Below are 17052 nucleotides of genomic sequence, written 5' to 3'. Positions count from 1 at the left end.
TGAATGTGTTGCTTTTCCTTCATTAGATCTTCATTCTTCTTGACAACTTGGTTATGAGCACTATTAACTCTGCCAACATGAGATGATAACTTCTTTTTTTGATTCCAAAGTTTGAATCCCTTCGTTACAAAAGTCTCTCCTCCTCCTTACTTACCAACATCTTGCTAAAATAAGTAGCAATATAAACAAAATATTGCATCATTGTTTATACTATATTCCAACCAGTTTTTATTTACATACCAATCGGATCTAAATTGACAGGACTTTCCGCAAAAATATTATAGAGGGTATTCATGAAGAATAGGTTAACAAGGGTCTTTTTGTAAATAAAATAATTTTATTTCATCATGATTATTAGGATGATAAGATGATATCTTTTCTCGTAGCCCGGGATCTGAACGAAGATTTTCTAAGTTAAAGTCAACACAAATTCGCTTAGAAGATGAAGATGAATCTTGCACAGTAGATGAATCTTGGGTACGTGGTTTTCTTATAAAATATTTGTTCATAATTCTAGCAAAAGAATAAACAATAAATTATAAGTTCATTTGAAATATTAATAAAATTATTAATTATTGTTATTTAGTTGTTTCATTATTTTTCTTTATTGACTACTAGTAGTCTAGCACACACCCCACTGTGCAGTAGTACACACCCCACTATGCATTATCCACCCAGCTCAACCCACTGCCTAACATAATTAAATTTTTTTGTCTTTTATAATGTCTTGTTCAATTACTTTTAATGTCTTTGCTGCCTCTGGCTATCCACTTCCCCAATCCAAATATCCAACCCCGGTACCCCACAGCCCCATGGCCCCCATCCACCCCCCACTCAACAAACAAGAGCCAATCAACATTACNCGTTCTTCGTTATGTGAACAAAAAAGGAATTATTATAAAGCGGTTCCTTGGTATTGTACATGTAGCAAGTACCACCACTTTGTCACTCAAATATGCCATTGAATGTTTACTTTGTGAACATAATTTGAGTTTATCGAAACTACATGGGCAAGGTTATGACGAGGCTATTAGTATGCAAGGTGATATCAATGGTCTCAAAACTTTAATTTTGAAAGAGAATAAGTCAGTATTTTATGTTCATTGTTTTGCTCATCAACTTCAATTGACACTTGTTGTAATTGCTAAAAATCACATTAACATTGCTAAATTTTTTTATGTGGTTAGTAATTTAGTAACTGTTGTTAGAGGCTCTAGTAAGAGATGAGATGCTCTTCGAGAAGAACAAGAATTAGAGAATGGTGTACGTAGAAGTCGGTAAGGTTTGAATCAAGAGACAAATCTTAAACGTCCCAGTGAAACACGTTGGGGATCATATTATGGGACTATTCTCAACTTGATTTTGATGTTCTCTGCTGTTGTTGATGTATTTGAGATTATTGAAGAAGATGGTCTCTCCAACCAAAAAATTGAAGCTCAATCTATTATGAGGTCAATTCTATCTTTTGAATTTGTCTTTGCTCACATTTGATGAAAAACATTTTAGGGATCACAAATGAGTTGTCATTGTGCTTGCTATGTTATAATTTTTTTTTTTTTTTTTTTTCAGATTTTAGTTCAACATTTTTTTTGGGCTTTTTCTTTTTGCTTGAAAGCCCCAATATATTGTTAAGCAGAACAAATTATGGAGCAAAGTTTAATTTTATGGGCATAAAAAAATTGAGAGTGTTCACAAATATTTTTTAAAGGGTAGACAAATATAGAATTTTAAATTATTATATATAATTTTTTTTTTAGGTCAGGTTGGTCCTATGACCACCCTAGCCTTAATGTGCCGCCGCCCCTACCCATAGCGTCGAGATTCAAACATGGTGGGCTCGCTGGAGTTCTCGACGTCAGTGAAGCCCATGTTGTAGAACTTCTCCTTGCTTTGCGCCATAACGACCTTCAGACCAGCCATCTCCTTGTCCCTAACCGAGATGACGCTCTAGGCTTGACCTCTACTTCACCCAATTGACCCTCCAAGTCTACCACCCTCTTTTCAATATCTGCACGAGCTCTCTCGGCCTCCATTGATCATCGCTCAGCAACTTGCCCTCGGAGGGTGGACTCAGACACCTCCTTCAAGGCCCTCTCCTTATCCGCTTCTTCCATGGCACCTTTAAGCCAGCCTTCGAGAATATGGGTCATCTAGGCAACCTAATAGGACAACAGAGATAATAGGGGAGAAGTCAAAACAAAGGGAATAATGAACAAAATACATAAATAAATAAATAAATAAAAAGGGAGAGGAGAGAAGAAAGTTTACCACGATGGTGTGCCATTTCAACCTAAGAGAGATGGCGTCTTCACTGCCTTCCAAGAAGTATTGCATTTCATCAAGCAGTTACAGTGTTTGCCTGACGCTATTTGCAATCCGACCCCCTTGTCCACTGGCCCAATTCTGAATAGAGGAATCAATGGGGAGAGGGCTATCTCCCAGCATGAAAACACTTTGCCAACCTCGGGGGGAGGTGTAGATGAAGAAGTGATGTTAGAGCCCACCAGCTCGGTGAGCCTTGGTTCAGAGGAAGGATCCCAAGCAACTAACGGTACGACAGTTAGGATTGGTATTGGACTAGAGGAAGGATCAATAGGTTGGTCAGTTGAATCCGAGTTACGGGGAGCAAATAGGGGAGTATGCTTCTACTGGGGGGCTAATTGCCCACCGAAAGCTTAGCCCCCGAGAATGAAATGATTGGTAGTCATCTTCCGCCTTACCACCATCTTAGAATCTGATTCTTTAGAGTCCAATTAGTCGGATATAGGTTCTTCGACAACTGGCTCTTCAACTAGGATGTGCTTGGCTCTGCCATGGAACACTCTGTTAGCAGAACCATCCCTAACAGGGAGGAAAGACCCTTCTCTTACCTGGCAAAAACCTAGTCTCTGAGCTTCACCAAGTGAAAGACCTTTCGGAAGGAAACCTAAGAGATGAAAGTCGATGTACAAGAGTAGGGGGCTGCCAACGGGGAGAGCTTGCCCTGGATCCTAGTAGCTGGTATATGAAGGAACGCAGTTGAAGATGAGGTGTGACACTCTTAGTTGACCGTTGTAGTGCACAAATATCTCTAATCGTAGCACGAAGTTTAGGTCTCGAGGATGCGCGACTTTAAGGTCAGGCCTAAAATGCTTAGTAACTGCACGACAAGAGAAAAAACATTTCATTAGAAAGGATTTTAAAAAATCACAGAATTGCGCAGTAGCATAATGAAATTAAAAAGGGAAAATCCTCGGGCAAAATTAGAAGAGTAATGCCGAGTAGCATAGTCCTACGGTTAAAAAAGGAAAAAGAAAAAGAATACTGACCAATGTCTCGAGGTGAGGTCGGGCAAGGGTGCTCGCGAGCAAGCCAGTTCTCGCTCACTTTAACGTACTCTCCAGCTGAATTCCTGTTGGAGTCAAGGAGGCACAATATTAGCCGGACAACAGTGTCTCCGATTTTAGGTAGTAACCCGTCCTCGAGCCACCACAAATGTTGTACATGAAGTTGATGTCGTGGTGGTCGAGTCTTAGGCCATACAGGTTGTTAAGCCGACTCACACAATTAACCACTCTATTGAAATTCAGTGGAAGTTGGTCAAGTCAAAGGCCATAAAAACTAAGTGTTCTAAGTAATAAGGGGTCCACAAGAAATCTAACCTCCCCTCCCCCCCCCCACTTCAAGGCAGAATTCTATATCTACATCTAAAGGAATATCAAACCTAGCCCTAAAGGTTACTAAGGCAGCATCAGTATTAAGAAGATGTGCGAAACCCATTCGAATGTATAAAGAAATTTGAAGAAAACTTAAAATAAAAAAAAAAAAGAGCAGGGAGTAGGGGACTTATAGTAGCGCGCTAAGAAAAGCGATCTCGGGAAGAAGAAAGGGTGCTTAGGGGAGTAAGGATATAAAGATTGAGAGAAAATAGTGAAGTAAGGAAATGGGTAGTAAGGGAGAAGGTCCCTATTAATAGAGGGAGAATCTGAGGTGCATTGAATGAGTTTTTGGAGGGAAAATCATTAATTCCCCTTTTTGTAACCGTTACACACGTGGCCTCGGTATATGAACCGTCAGGTAATGATGACCGTTTGATATGACAGCATGTTGCCCCACGCTCTAAAGATGTAGGCTGTCTTGTTTGCAATTAATGACTGATGATTGATATAACCAAAAAGTAACTGGTCATTAAATGTGAAACCTTGATTCCCTCCCTAAGACACGAGGAAGGAATCAAGGGGGGCTATTGTATGATGAACAGATCCACCAGCCCATTTTCTGATGGCCCACGAGCCATGGATCGCATGAGGGCCATACCATGGGCCCGACCCATATTGGTCGACCTGAGACAACTCGGGAACTGTTACAACCTCGGGGTCTAGTGTTGCTCGGAGTCTATCTCTAATGTATCTTGGTAATGCCTTGGGGGAGGTCGCCTACCAAACAATATCCGACATCAGTCACGAGTTCCAAAACTGACACACCCGTTCCCAAAGTGGGACCCCTTTTTGTCAAGAATAATCCCAAAGGGGCCCCACTTGCACGAAAAGCCATTCCACTCAATCATAACAAACCTACTACGCAAGCCTACAAATAGTGGGGGAGAGGAAGGAAAGGGGGTTGGACATTTTTGGGTGAGATATCAAAAAGAGAGAGAAAACTAAGAAAGAGAGAGAGAGCTTACTCAGGAATCATTAGCAGATTGTCAGAAAGGTAGAAGAATTGCATCTAGGAACTTCCCGTTGTAGGATACCCATACCCACACAACAACAAATAGATTGTGAGCACAGCTTGGTAAACAGCCCATTAACACGAGCTGTACATGCCATAGATATGATAGAATTTTAAACTACGACAACTGCTCTATGATGTTAATTGCTCTTATTATCAAGTTAAAACACTAATCAATTTTCAATTTTTGCTACCTGGAATTCACTATTAAATTCAATGTTAAATCCATTAACTAGATAAGGTTTTCCATTATTATTATTATCATTAATTAAATGAAACTAAACGCTAGGTGAAACCCTATCAATTAGCTCACTCTTTGGTTGGATAGACATTCTACTGAAAAAGATAGCATGAAATATTCCCTTGAAAAGACCAGTCTTCAAGTGGCGCATGTCTATATATACTGGCTGTGTTTCTTAACAACCATTGGGGAGGACACTTAAACTAGGGAAAGGCTTTTAGGATCCAGATCTTAAAGCCGCTCGTACATCATTAATATTTCAGTGAAAAAAAAAAGGATAGTTCAAAATTCAGACGGGGAAATTTTCCAACATCCATAATGAATTTAGACATTGCGAGAAGAAAATTGATTAAAAAAAAAAAAAAAAAAAAACCACGGTCAATTGTTATTACAATTCTTATCTAAATATTAAAATCTTAAAATTTTATGGTCTTAAAAATGTTGTCAAGAGTTTTGTAGTTTTTTCTCCAAAAAAAAAAAAACTGTGTAACAGACACATTTTGACATATATAATAGAGACATTCAAGATTTAAGGGCTTGTTTGGATAGGTTGTTTTAAAAAGTTTAACATATATATATATATATGTTAAACTTCTAGATTTTAAATGAACTTTTTTTTTTCACCCCCAACAATTAGGACCGCATTAACAACTCATTTTAATGATTTATCAATCCATAGCCCTATATATTTTTGTTTTTTGTTTTCCCCCTATTCAAGTCCATACGCATGGGCCTTTAAGTGTAAAAACCATTCAAACATTTTACATTTATTATTATTAATATAAAATAAAGATGTTAATTTTGTTTTTTTAGGAAGGGTAAACCATTTACCGATCCATGACACTTCTTGTATGTGTATCTTGTCTCTCCATCTGGTTGATGTTCTGCTTCAACCAATAATAGCAAAGAGATGAGACTGATATTCTTCTTCGTCCAATGTTAGCAAAGCCCTATCAACCCTATTTTTTTGCCATCATTAGATGAAAAAAAATATCCTAGCCTCATCAATTAGATGAAAGTGATAAAATACGAATGCGAGAAGTTGTATAGTCTATTGCCAAGAAGATATATATATATATATATATAGACACATGTACTTTTCACAATGAATTGTAATTTGTAAACATCCATTCATGAATTCTTTAACTTAAAAGGTCATTTGGCGTGATATGGAAAATATCATTTATTACTACAAGGACACATATTGTCCTATTAATCGTCTCTCTTTGTTGTAGTTTGTCAAGATACATCTTTTTATGTTACAGCCGGATGTAACTCATTTGTATAGGGCAATGAAGAATAATTCCAGTTCTCTTTCATAACTGGTATTTTGTCAGAGGCATTCGATTCTATTATAACTTTTATGCAAAGATAAAGTAGGGAGAAGTTCGACTTTCACTGGGAAGCTTATTATTCTAAAATAATAATAATTTCTTTTATGAAAATCTTATTAGTCAACTAAGTTAATCGCTTCATCTACTCTAACACAAGTATTGGATTGTCGACGTTTATTGGTTTGAAACACAATGTCATTTGCTAGATTTATTAGTTGTACCCACTTTCTAAACAAATAACCTCAAATTCTAGAAGAAAATTAATAATTGTAACCGTACAAATACATTATTATTAGTTGTTTTGATAGTAGTTGGTAAAATTTTAGGTCCTCAATCAATTACAATCTGGTCTTGAAAACCCTCCACTGATCTTTAGGTATTTAATACCTCTAAGAAAACCCAACCTAAAAAAGGGAGGAAAGAACCTCAAAATTTGAATTCAAACTAGCAATAGTAATAAAAATTCGGAGAGGAAACTAACATTTTCAATGGGCATAAATGACCTGTTTGGATATTTAAAAAAGGAGGGGGAGTGGTGTAAAGAGAGAGAGAGTAATTCAATTACTTTGTTTGGAAGTTTTTTAAGGAAGGAGGAGGAGGGGTTTTAACTACCTCTAACCCCTCATTTTTAATTCTCCCAAATTGGAGAGATTTTGAGGGATAGTAGAGTAGATAAATTATTGACCAAATGAATTCTCCAATTTACCCTTTCTAAATTAACAAAATTACAAATAGATTATATAAATAATCTTTGTTTGTTTCTTGAGAAAATTTAAGGTGAATGAAAAAAAAAATTTAAATCTCATTGTTGTTTAGCTTTCTCAGCTTCAACTCCTCCAAACACTCCGGCGCCGGCGGCTTCATCTCTCCAAACAACGGAGGTAGGAGTGAACACATCAAGTATAAGCTCTACCACAAATTCTCCTCGCCACAATGCCGAAGGCTAAGATTGTTGGTGTTCATCACTCTCCCTGCCTACTTCATTAGTACCAGCAGCCAAGTCTGATGTCACAAGGCCATGGCGCAATCATTCAAAGCTCTATCAGTCGCCAGTGTTGAAGGCGTCGTCGTCGAGGTCTGGTGGGGACTAGTGGAGAGAGAAAAACCTAGGGTTTACAATCGGCAAGGGCATTTGGACCTCGTTGCCTTAGTAAAACGGTGCGGTTTGAAGGTCCGTGTTGTCATGGCCTTTCATCAATGTGCCACTGGGCCTGGCAATCCTCACTGGTCAATCTAAACTCTCTTTTTTTTTTCTTTTTTTTTCTTTTTTTGGTAATGAAAATTTATGGGTCTAGACGAAAATTTTTACTCTTTTTTTAGTTTTTAGGTATATACTTTATTTTATTTTTTTTAATTTTATTTATGCTTCTCCTTAAAAAAAGAAAAAAAAAATCACTAACATATTCTAAGATTTGGACGAATGATAATCAGGTTCAAGACTTTACAAAACTAATAAATTAATCATTGACGAATGTTGCAAGTCCATTTTCAAATAGAAGTAAATTTGTCTATTTAAATCATTTCCTCTCTTCTCCATCCTAATTTTTAAAACATTCAAACAAGAAGAAGGACTAATTACTCTCTTCTCCTTTACTAATTTTAAAACATCCAAACAAGATAAAGGGAAACCATTCTACTCTACTCTCCTCCCCTCTACTCCCTAACTTCCTCTACTCCCCTAACTTCCAAACAGGCCAGAAAGGTAAACTAACATTCTTATGCTCTGTTATGAACCTATGATATCATAGGGTATCTTGGATATGGGTTTTCTGGGATGATGAAATCTTGTAAAGTTGTAAACGACTTTAAATTACAACAAAATTGGAAATTGAGCAGCTTTAAAGAGAGATTCAAGGCAAAAGAAAATAAGACCTTTGAATTAATTGAAACACCAAATTTATTACAGAAAAATTTAGACAATTAAGCCAAAAGGGGGAAAAGAACCTCACTAATCAATCAATCTGCTATGGCACCACAGGAAAAAAAAAGGACTGATCTGTAAAAAGATTTTCCGGCAAAACTTTTTTTCAATTTTCTGACAGAAGACCATCTGTAAAACTGGAACCTCTGCTAGGAATATAATGACGGTAAATTAAACTGTGCACATTTGTATAACAAAAAACAAACCTCACCTCTCTCCCTCCCCTACTAGGTAGCATTGCTCTGTTTGGGAATGTATTTTTTCTTGACACCCTTTTCAGGCTTTGCTCTGTACTTTTCTTTAACACTCCTGGTGATTGAAGAGTCAAAAGCACCTGCATTAACCAACCGATTCTCTGCACTACCGAGAATGCTGCGTTTGTGCAAGTTTGATGATTGAGATGCTACTAATTCAGAATCATTTTCCATCTCTGGGCATCTTGGAGGCTCAGAATCCGGGGAAAGGACCAGTTTCACATGGTCAGCTGTAATAGCCTCCTTCCATCCTGCATGAGATTGTAGGAAGTTAATTGCCAAATCAAATTTAATACAGACACACAATTGCATAGCCAAAAGAATAAACATCTTACTCTCTGAAAGAAAAGCTTTTGCAGCATAGATAGAAAACCCCATTGTTCCAGGACAGACGCTTTCCTTAGCAGCACCATCATTATCATCCATTGCATAGGATCCTAAGCAACCTTCATTTGGGTTTTGATCATTGTCCTTTTCAGCAGTCACGTCCAGTTCAGATTCAATATTGCCATTTTGAACTGGCATTGGACCTTTGTTTTCATGCCTGCTCACTGGCCTCCAAAGCTTAATCATTGATCGGTTTGTGCCACTCAGAAGAGAATCAGGTTTAATGGGCTTCTCCTGAATATTAGTCTTTGGCATTTGATGCTCAGCCAGGCAATCTTCACGAGCTCCAGCCAGGTTATTAGTCTCTTGGTCACAATTTCGAAGTGTAACACATATAGAGCCAATCAAAACCTCACGGTTCTTAATTTGATCTGGTTGATTTATTGCCTCTTTCTGTACTCTGGCTTTCAAAATCTCCCCATCAATTTCCAGTTTAGGCTTTCGGCTCCAAACTTTATTACCATTGGCTACTGGTGCAGCCCTTAAATCCCTATGGATCCCATGCTTTTGCACGACCCCAAGCTTTGATGCTTGAGAATTTTGACCTGAATGAAAACCATTGGGCACTGCCCTTTGTGATTTTGGGGGCACTTGCCATCGAGCAACAGTTACATGCCGGCGAACACTTCCATGCACCATCCTCCGTTCAACATTCTGGCTAATGCCAGGTTCAGCATATTCAAAGCCATAACCCGATTGAGAGTCAGGACCCGCCTCTTCATCAGAGTTTGTGTGTCGAAAGGCTTCAGAAGATGAGGGAGCTTGATCTGGCAGCATTTCTGGAACAGATGTGTCAGAATCACATGCAGCTGAAGGGCTGCATGTTTCTTCTTGTGGCACAGGCATAGCCTCTGATGTATTGTCAATGAACCCTACAACATCAACCTTTTCCCCATGTTTTTGCTCCTTTGCTTTCTGTTCTTTTTGCCTGAGTTTTTTCTGCCTTTTCCTTTCCAAGAGCTCAGTTTTCCTAAAGTAATTCAGGAACTAAAATCAGTACAAGAACAAGCATCTTCATTTCCATTAAAAACATCCACTCATGGAGAAGCAAATTTGCTATCCAACTCTCACTACTGGTTACAATAACTTGAGTTAATACGAACTGTTAAAATGCAATCTGTGAAACTGGGAGATTGCAAGGCATAAGTGAAAAAGTGAATGTTTTTATGTTCTAGTGGTGCCAACAATGAGCAACTCCAATTAAGTTTACAGATCTGTCCCTGTGCTACACAAAGGCCCACTTATCCTTGGTAACTCCCCTATAAAGGAGGACAAGGATCAGGACATCCGTAGTTCCTAGCAATACCAAGAAAAGGTTCGTGGAAAATGACTGGCTCTATAATCATCAGTACATAGATTTTCCATAAAAGAGAGGAAGAAATAAGAAAAGATAGGAAAAACACACCAACTAGTTTTTTTTTTTTTCCTTTAAAAAATAAAATAAAAAGTAAGTTACACACACACCCAAATGGTTCTTGAACCCATGGCCACCTACAACTTATAACGAAAGGAGGTGCTAGTTGAGCTATATAGCTCATTTGCCACACCAACTAGCATTACTAGACAGTTCAAGAACCAAAACCAGACAAAAATGAATGAGATGATGTTACATACCTTTTCTGAGCAGCTTCTTCTTCCTCTACCAGCAACTTCTGGCACCTCAAAGCTTCAGCATCCTGATCAGCAAGCCATGCTTTGACCTTATCAAGAACAAAAAGACAAGTTAATCATGATGAACATAATTATTACAAGCAACTGAAAAAGTATAAGGGGAAAAAAAAAAAAAAATCCCAGAGAGGTACCAATTTCTGTTCCACCAAAAAACTAGTGCAAGCAACTAAGTTCTTTGTTTCAAGGCCAATCTTCCCAGCTTCCCCATCAAAAATATACTTTTGCATCAATCCGGCTGTCCCACATAGAAATGTGTTTTCACTTGCAACATCAAGGATACCAAATAATTCCTGGGCTGATATAGGGAATCTTAAAGGTCGAGCTTGGATAATATCCTGCAAAGACTCAGATACGTCACATCCATAGAATAAAGAATGTGGCAGATCATTACAAATAAAACCAGAAAGATAGAAATTGATTAGCAGAAAAGGATGACCCCTTACCAAAAGGGCAGAACCAGCCCTCAAATAAACTTGTGGCAAAGTAGAAAATCCCGGTTTCCTAGTAAGTGTTGTCAATGACTTTACAATTGAAGACCCTGGAACTCCCTAGAAAAGGAATGTCAATTAGGAACAATTAGGGGATAGAGCAAGAAACACATGAAAATTGGTAGTAAAAATAAATTAATTCATCAATTGTGTCTCCTGGTAAGCATCATGAATAACAAATGTTTTTTTTTGGGGGGATAAATTACGCCAGACAGATTACAGGTATTTAGGGCAGTTTCCCTGAGTTATGAAAGCTCATATCGACATAACTCTATGCAGTTAAGAAATCAAACAAACAGGCACAAAAACAGGAAGGCTTCTTACCTCTAATGTGACATTCTTGAATGACACCACTTCCTTCGCCTCTTCTAAAGAGAGCTGCATGTAAGATAATTAATGAGCACAACATCCAAAGAGAGAATTACCTTATCCTATAAATAACTGCTAACATAATGATTTACCTTATCCCAAAATGCCCCCAGCAGATCCCTATTTTTGGTAGAATCCTACACAATTTAGACAACATCAGGAATTGCTTAGGAAACAACCAAACAAAGAATAATCAAAGATTGACACACCATGAAACAGAGCTGATATGAATTACTAAGAATTGGAAATGTCCAAATTCCAAATGGCCCAAAAAGGATAGGGGAAAAAAATAAAAATAAAATTGTATGAATAGAGGCAAAATCACACCACCCCCTCCCTCCCTTTTTTCTTATTAGCATAATAAACATATAATCACAACTGTAAGACAGTAAGAAACCTTATCAAGTTTTTTCAACCGATGGTGCACACGTATATGTCTTCTGTAGTTGATGGGTGAGCAGAATTCTAGAGAACATTTGTCACACTTCTGCATCTGCACCTTCAGAGGAGTGAGTAAGGGCCAACCTGGTAGTTCTGCCAAAAATAATGAAAGGTGATAAATCAAAATAGATGGCTTTCACATCAAGTAATGCCTCATGGTAGCTACAAACCAAAAACGTACTTATTACTAAGGAAATTCATTTATTAGAGTCACTGTTGGCCTTAGCATTGGCTTGAGCAAAAGCAACAAAAGCCTTTTCAATCTTGAATTTCGTACAAGTTCAGAGGCATTCTTTTTATTTCTTTACATGGAGGCCACCACTATTTATATGATTAATAAATTTTTTAACCCCATTAACCCTCCCACATTTTACTTAGACCAGTGCAATGCTCGAGAGAATCCTTCCCCCCACGCCAACCAACCCACCCAAAAGATGCTGTTAAAACTTTCAAACTGATGATAATTTGCAACTACCTTGCTGATCTAAAGCATGAAGCAATTGGATCAATTGAACTGGGCTTTCCCCGGGCCTTGAGAAAGACAAAAGAGGCTCTTTTATTGCTTGTCTGATGATAGTGTCTGAAGAATCATTTCCCTCCGATTTCATCAATTCTAGAGAACTAGAGGACTTGGGCTTTACAACTGGCATCTAGAAACACACAGTGTAAGTTTGCTAGCTCACAAGAAGCCACTGCACAAAATATTAATTATTTAAAATTTAAACACTGAAGTAATTTGACAGGACTGTGCAGCAGAAAAAAGCATGACAATTAAAACAGAAAAGTCATTTCCAACCATCCATTCATTTTCCAGGAAACAAGAAAAGTTCTATAAATTACAGGACACTTTTTGGGATAAGTCACAACGGAACAGTTTGCAAAAAAGAACTGACATTCATGACTTCTTGGAACCAGAGGCAGAAAGATATAGCACAAGACTTCCTTTGAATACATTCATTTAATCTTGCACTACCTTTGAAACACCAATACATTGGAAAACTTTAAAACCTGACTTTCTTTTTTCCTTTTTAATAAATTGGCAACAAATTCAAATTATACAAGTATGATATTTAGCATCATAAGATTTGATTGAAATGTTATCCATACCGGTGAAATAGATACAAGTCATTGGAACATTTGTACTGTGTCCTGTTTTATTCAAATGACAGCACGACACTAAGACCAACCTATCAACCCTAAACACTATGACTTGAACCAATCATCCAGTATTTGGCCCATATACTAGAAGAATGATTAAGTAGTTATTATCATACACTGGGTCAGAAATTTATAAGATCATTAACGTTAAACAATGCATAGAACATCTTGATTAGCATAATGCATCTTCTAGTAGATTGCTGCCCACCAACCAGTTGCTGACATGATCCAACATCCTACACCAATTTGGAAACTGAACAAATAGGAAACCTTCTAACTCAATAAATTTTCAAAAGAGCATGCCATTGTGCCTAATACCTACATACGGTAGCTCCTATTGATGAAAAGATGAGAGAGAGTTTCTTGAGCTAGTTTGGTCACGTTTATAAGAGAGCGATTAATGCACCGGTAAGAAAGAGTGAGTTAATATAAGTTGAGGGACTATAAAAAGTAGAGGAAGACCGAAATTAACATTAGTAGAAGCAATAAAAGAGGACTTATCAATTAGGGTAGTAACATAGAATATGACTTCAGATAGAATAGAATGAAGAACAAGAATACATGTACGACCCTAACTAATCTATAAAGGATCCATAGCAAACCCCAAAAATTTGGGTAAATTAAGGCATGTTGTTGTAGTTAATAACAGTCCATTACAAACAAGACTCAAAGACGCAAATATAATGTCTATGTTAGAGATGGAAATGTCAAAACATAAACATATCCACCATCTCAAATATAGATTAGGAGTTCTTTGCGACATCTGTATCAAAATAAGTATATAGCATATCTTCAGTAAAAGTAATAAATTTACTAACAAATGCAAAAAACCATGGTTCTACTTCTACATCTAAATGTGAAGTTGTGAATAATACAGCCCATGATCATTTCAGAACACGGGTCACTAATGAACAGACAAGAATCAGAGCTAAAATAAAATATAGATGTAGGACCATGTTTGATGATGATATTTGCCAAATGCTAGCAAAAAATAGAAGACTACATAGGCACTCTAAAAGCTTTCAATAGAAATAAGTCAACATAATATGAGAAAACAGCTTTTGGTACTTTAGACACAACATCATAATGTGTCATGTATAAGAAACGCGTAAACTATTTTATCCTTCTTAATACAAAAGCAATTATATATATATATATATATATATGGATAATACAAAATCAACTATATTGTTGTATTGCAAATTCGGCAATGACGAGTACAGCAAAAATCTTGGACTAGAAATTTTGAACTCAAATTGTCAACATTGTTCTGTAACCTACACATCTAACAAGCCCGAGATCCACTAAAAACAAAGCTATCATTAATTCATAATAATAAACAAAAATTCAATTGATAACCATTACAGTAGTTACTATCATTGATTTGTTGATTAAGCAAAAATAGCAATTACTCTAAACTCACCCTAGAAACAATTAGCCAACAAATCTCACAACAATAAACAGGAAATTGAGTTTTCCAAGAGAAAGATAATCAATCGCATAGAAACTCAATAGAAATGCATCAGATCACCGAAATCACAGTCCTAAAACTCTGTTTGGTTTCCAAGAAAATAAACAAAACGAAAACGAAAATTTTCAAATCTTTCATTGTCCAAATGATCAGCACAAGTAAAACACAAACACAATCCTACTCTCAAATGAACCTTAACACAAACCACCACAGTTTACTCAAGCTAATTTTTCACTATTCACAAAACCTACATGTAGAAAAATTGTTCTTTACGATTTTCTTTTGCATTCCAGAGTTCATCTGAGCTACAAAACATGAAGTAACCAAAAATAAACACAAAAAGCAGAGAAAATATTCGGGCAATTTAGAAAAGCAAGGCTCGTTAGGGTTTCGGCGCTCGTGATCTGAGATTAGCAGGTGAAGTTATACATACAACGATATTAACATGTATACGTACGTGCGGGAAGAGAGAGAGTGAGTGATCGGTTTTTTCACGTACCAGTTGAGATGTGCGGAGATCTGTTTGGCGAGAGAGAGAATCTTCGGAGATCGGAGAGATTTAGAGGCGGAGGAGAGAGCGTCTGGAAGAGTGTTTGGCGTGTAGGAAAATCGCCGAGAAAGAACCGAGAAAGTGATCGGCCGTGAAGAAAATGAAAAATATGAGAGCGAAAGAGAGAAAGAAAGAGAAGAGACGAAGAGAGAGAGAGAGAGTTTGTAAGGTAAAATATAAAGGCGAAACTGGAACCCTCTTTTTGAGTCTTTTCGGCTGTGGAAAAAATAAAGGTTTTGGAAAATTGTAATTTTAACCCTAAAGTTAATGGGGTTTTCAAACTAAAGCTTTATAATTTTATAAATTATAGGGAAAATTACATAAATTTAGGTTTAGATTTTACACTATGTTTCATATAAGATCTTAGGTTTTTGATTATCTTAAACAAAAAAAAAAAAAACAAAAAAAACTTAGGTTTAAGATTTTGTTAATTATAATTTATAAACTTAGGAAATTGCTTCAATTTGAAATGTATGCCCTTTCTCAAAAAAAAAAAAAAAAAATGTATGCCCATCTTCTTGTTCATTTCTATTATTATGGATAGTAATGGATTAGGAAAAAAAAACTAAAAAAAATGTTGATAAATTTTTGTATTTCTCTTAGGTAAACATCTTCAATTTTCTAACATTGAAGAATTTTTTTTCAATTTCCTAGTCTAAGCAAATATTTTTCTTTATCATTTGTGTTTAATGGTTATCAAATTTATGAACACACTAAAAGTGAAACACAAGCCGACCCCATAAAATTAGGATTGAGGTTTCTTCTTCTTGTTGTTTTTGCCTCGTTACTAACTAGAATAATAAAAGTGAAAAAGCTAGATAGAGGCTTCAAATTGAAAGAAAAAAATTATTAAACTTGAACTTAAATCTACAAATTTATAACATGGGAACTAATATGGAATGTTTTGGATTTTATAACATAATTTCCAAAAAAAAAAAAATCACAAAAAAAAAACGTTGAAACTTAAAATCAAATTGTGTAATTTAATTAGTTACCAATTAAAACCTAAAATTTTAAATATATTTCAATTTAAACGCACCCTTTCAATTCAAATCGTGTGCCCTAGGATCAATTTTTGAATACATAAAAGTTTAGAATTTAATTTGTAATTTATGAAACTATAGGGTATAATTAAAAATTCTGACTATAACATATATGATTTGTTTCCTAAAACTTTCTCATGATGATGACCTTAGTAGGGTTTTGGCCCACGCGCTGAGAGAGAGTGTGGGAGCACGTCTTGACAGGGTGTCGGGATTTGGAGGGACAGGCCCAAGTTCGGTAGATGGGCATGTGAAACTGAAACCTATGCCTGGGAGTCGTATGCTTTGCCGAAAATCACAAAGCCTATAAACAGGTTTGTTTTTCTTAACAAATCAAACTTTTTAGGAATGTTTATAAAATAAAATTTAACAAATAAAACTTTTTAAGAATGTGATATAATTCACTAGGCTTGTATGATGTATCTCTTTGTTAGTGAATTTTTTTTTTTTCCTTACTCCAATGAAATATTAAAAGTCATTCTTTTTCTAATATGATAATGGAAAAATGTTTAGCCTTTTAGAGCTACCTTGGATTAGAGATATAGAAAGTGAAAAATTTAGACCCTGTTTGGTACAAATGTTCAAACACATATTTTCAGTTTTTGATATAAAAAGTGAAAAATTTAATCTCACACTGATAATTTGACCTTGATTTCTATTTGGGTCTACTGAGGTCATCATGTTAATCTAAATGTTGGTCATGTTAATAATGTATTATTATTCTCAAATCTCAGCTATAAAGAATGTGGGTCCAAATGATAGAGAATTGGGCGTCAAATTGTACAGGTTGTTAACTGCTTCAGATTGAGCCTGACCCAAGTTACTCAACAAATTTGACATAAAATTTAAAGAGAAAAATAAATGGAAAAAAATCTCTTTGCTTGATATAATATACCAAATCCTTTGACTAGCTCTGTTCTCTTATGGTTTTAATTCATTGGTTGGTTTTATACCAAAGTTGAATAAACTCATTCAGATGCAACAAGTGGGCCCAATTGCAGACCCTACTTGTTG

General features: G+C 36.2%; 1 protein-coding gene across 2 annotated transcripts; it reads right to left on the bottom strand.

Moving 5' to 3' along the window:
• Positions 1-8134: 8134 nt before the first annotated feature.
• Positions 8135-15060, bottom strand: LOC111998958 (uncharacterized). Of its 2 annotated transcripts, none has more exons than XM_024031083.2 (10): positions 14945-15060; positions 12292-12466; positions 11773-11909; positions 11468-11512; positions 11331-11384; positions 10962-11066; positions 10650-10853; positions 10462-10547; positions 8796-9817; positions 8135-8711 (listed from the first exon to the last, which is right to left on the bottom strand). In XM_024031083.2, exons 2-10 carry the CDS (start codon positions 12464-12466, stop codon positions 8434-8436), a joined length of 2106 nt encoding a protein of 701 aa, XP_023886851.2. In that variant the 5' UTR covers positions 14945-15060; the 3' UTR covers positions 8135-8433. The 2 variants fall into 2 exon arrangements, with proteins under 2 accessions (XP_023886851.2, XP_023886853.2); XM_024031085.2 differs by having other exon boundaries at positions 12292-12508; positions 14945-15059.
• Between the last annotated feature and the right edge of the window lie 1992 nt (positions 15061-17052).

The sequence above is a fragment of the Quercus suber genome, unplaced genomic scaffold (assembly GCF_002906115.3).
Source record: "Quercus suber isolate HL8 unplaced genomic scaffold, Cork oak 2.0 scaffold_5, whole genome shotgun sequence".
Taxonomy (NCBI): Eukaryota; Viridiplantae; Streptophyta; class Magnoliopsida; order Fagales; family Fagaceae; genus Quercus; species Quercus suber.
The sequence above is the reverse complement of the archived record's forward strand: the minus strand, read 5'-3'. Positions and strand labels throughout refer to the sequence as shown.

Coding starts and splice junctions, on each gene's coding strand:
- LOC111998958 (XM_024031083.2), bottom strand. CDS start 12,466: ATGCCAGTTGTAAAGCCCAAGTCCTCTAGTTCTCTAGAATTGATGAAA. Junction 11,910..12,291: donor TCATGCTTTAGATCAGCAAG/GTAGTTGCAAAT, acceptor TATTTTTGGCAG/AACTACCAGGTTGGCCCTTA. Junction 9,818..10,461: donor GAAGAAGCTGCTCAGAAAAG/GTATGTAACATC, acceptor GAATTACTTTAG/GAAAACTGAGCTCTTGGAAA.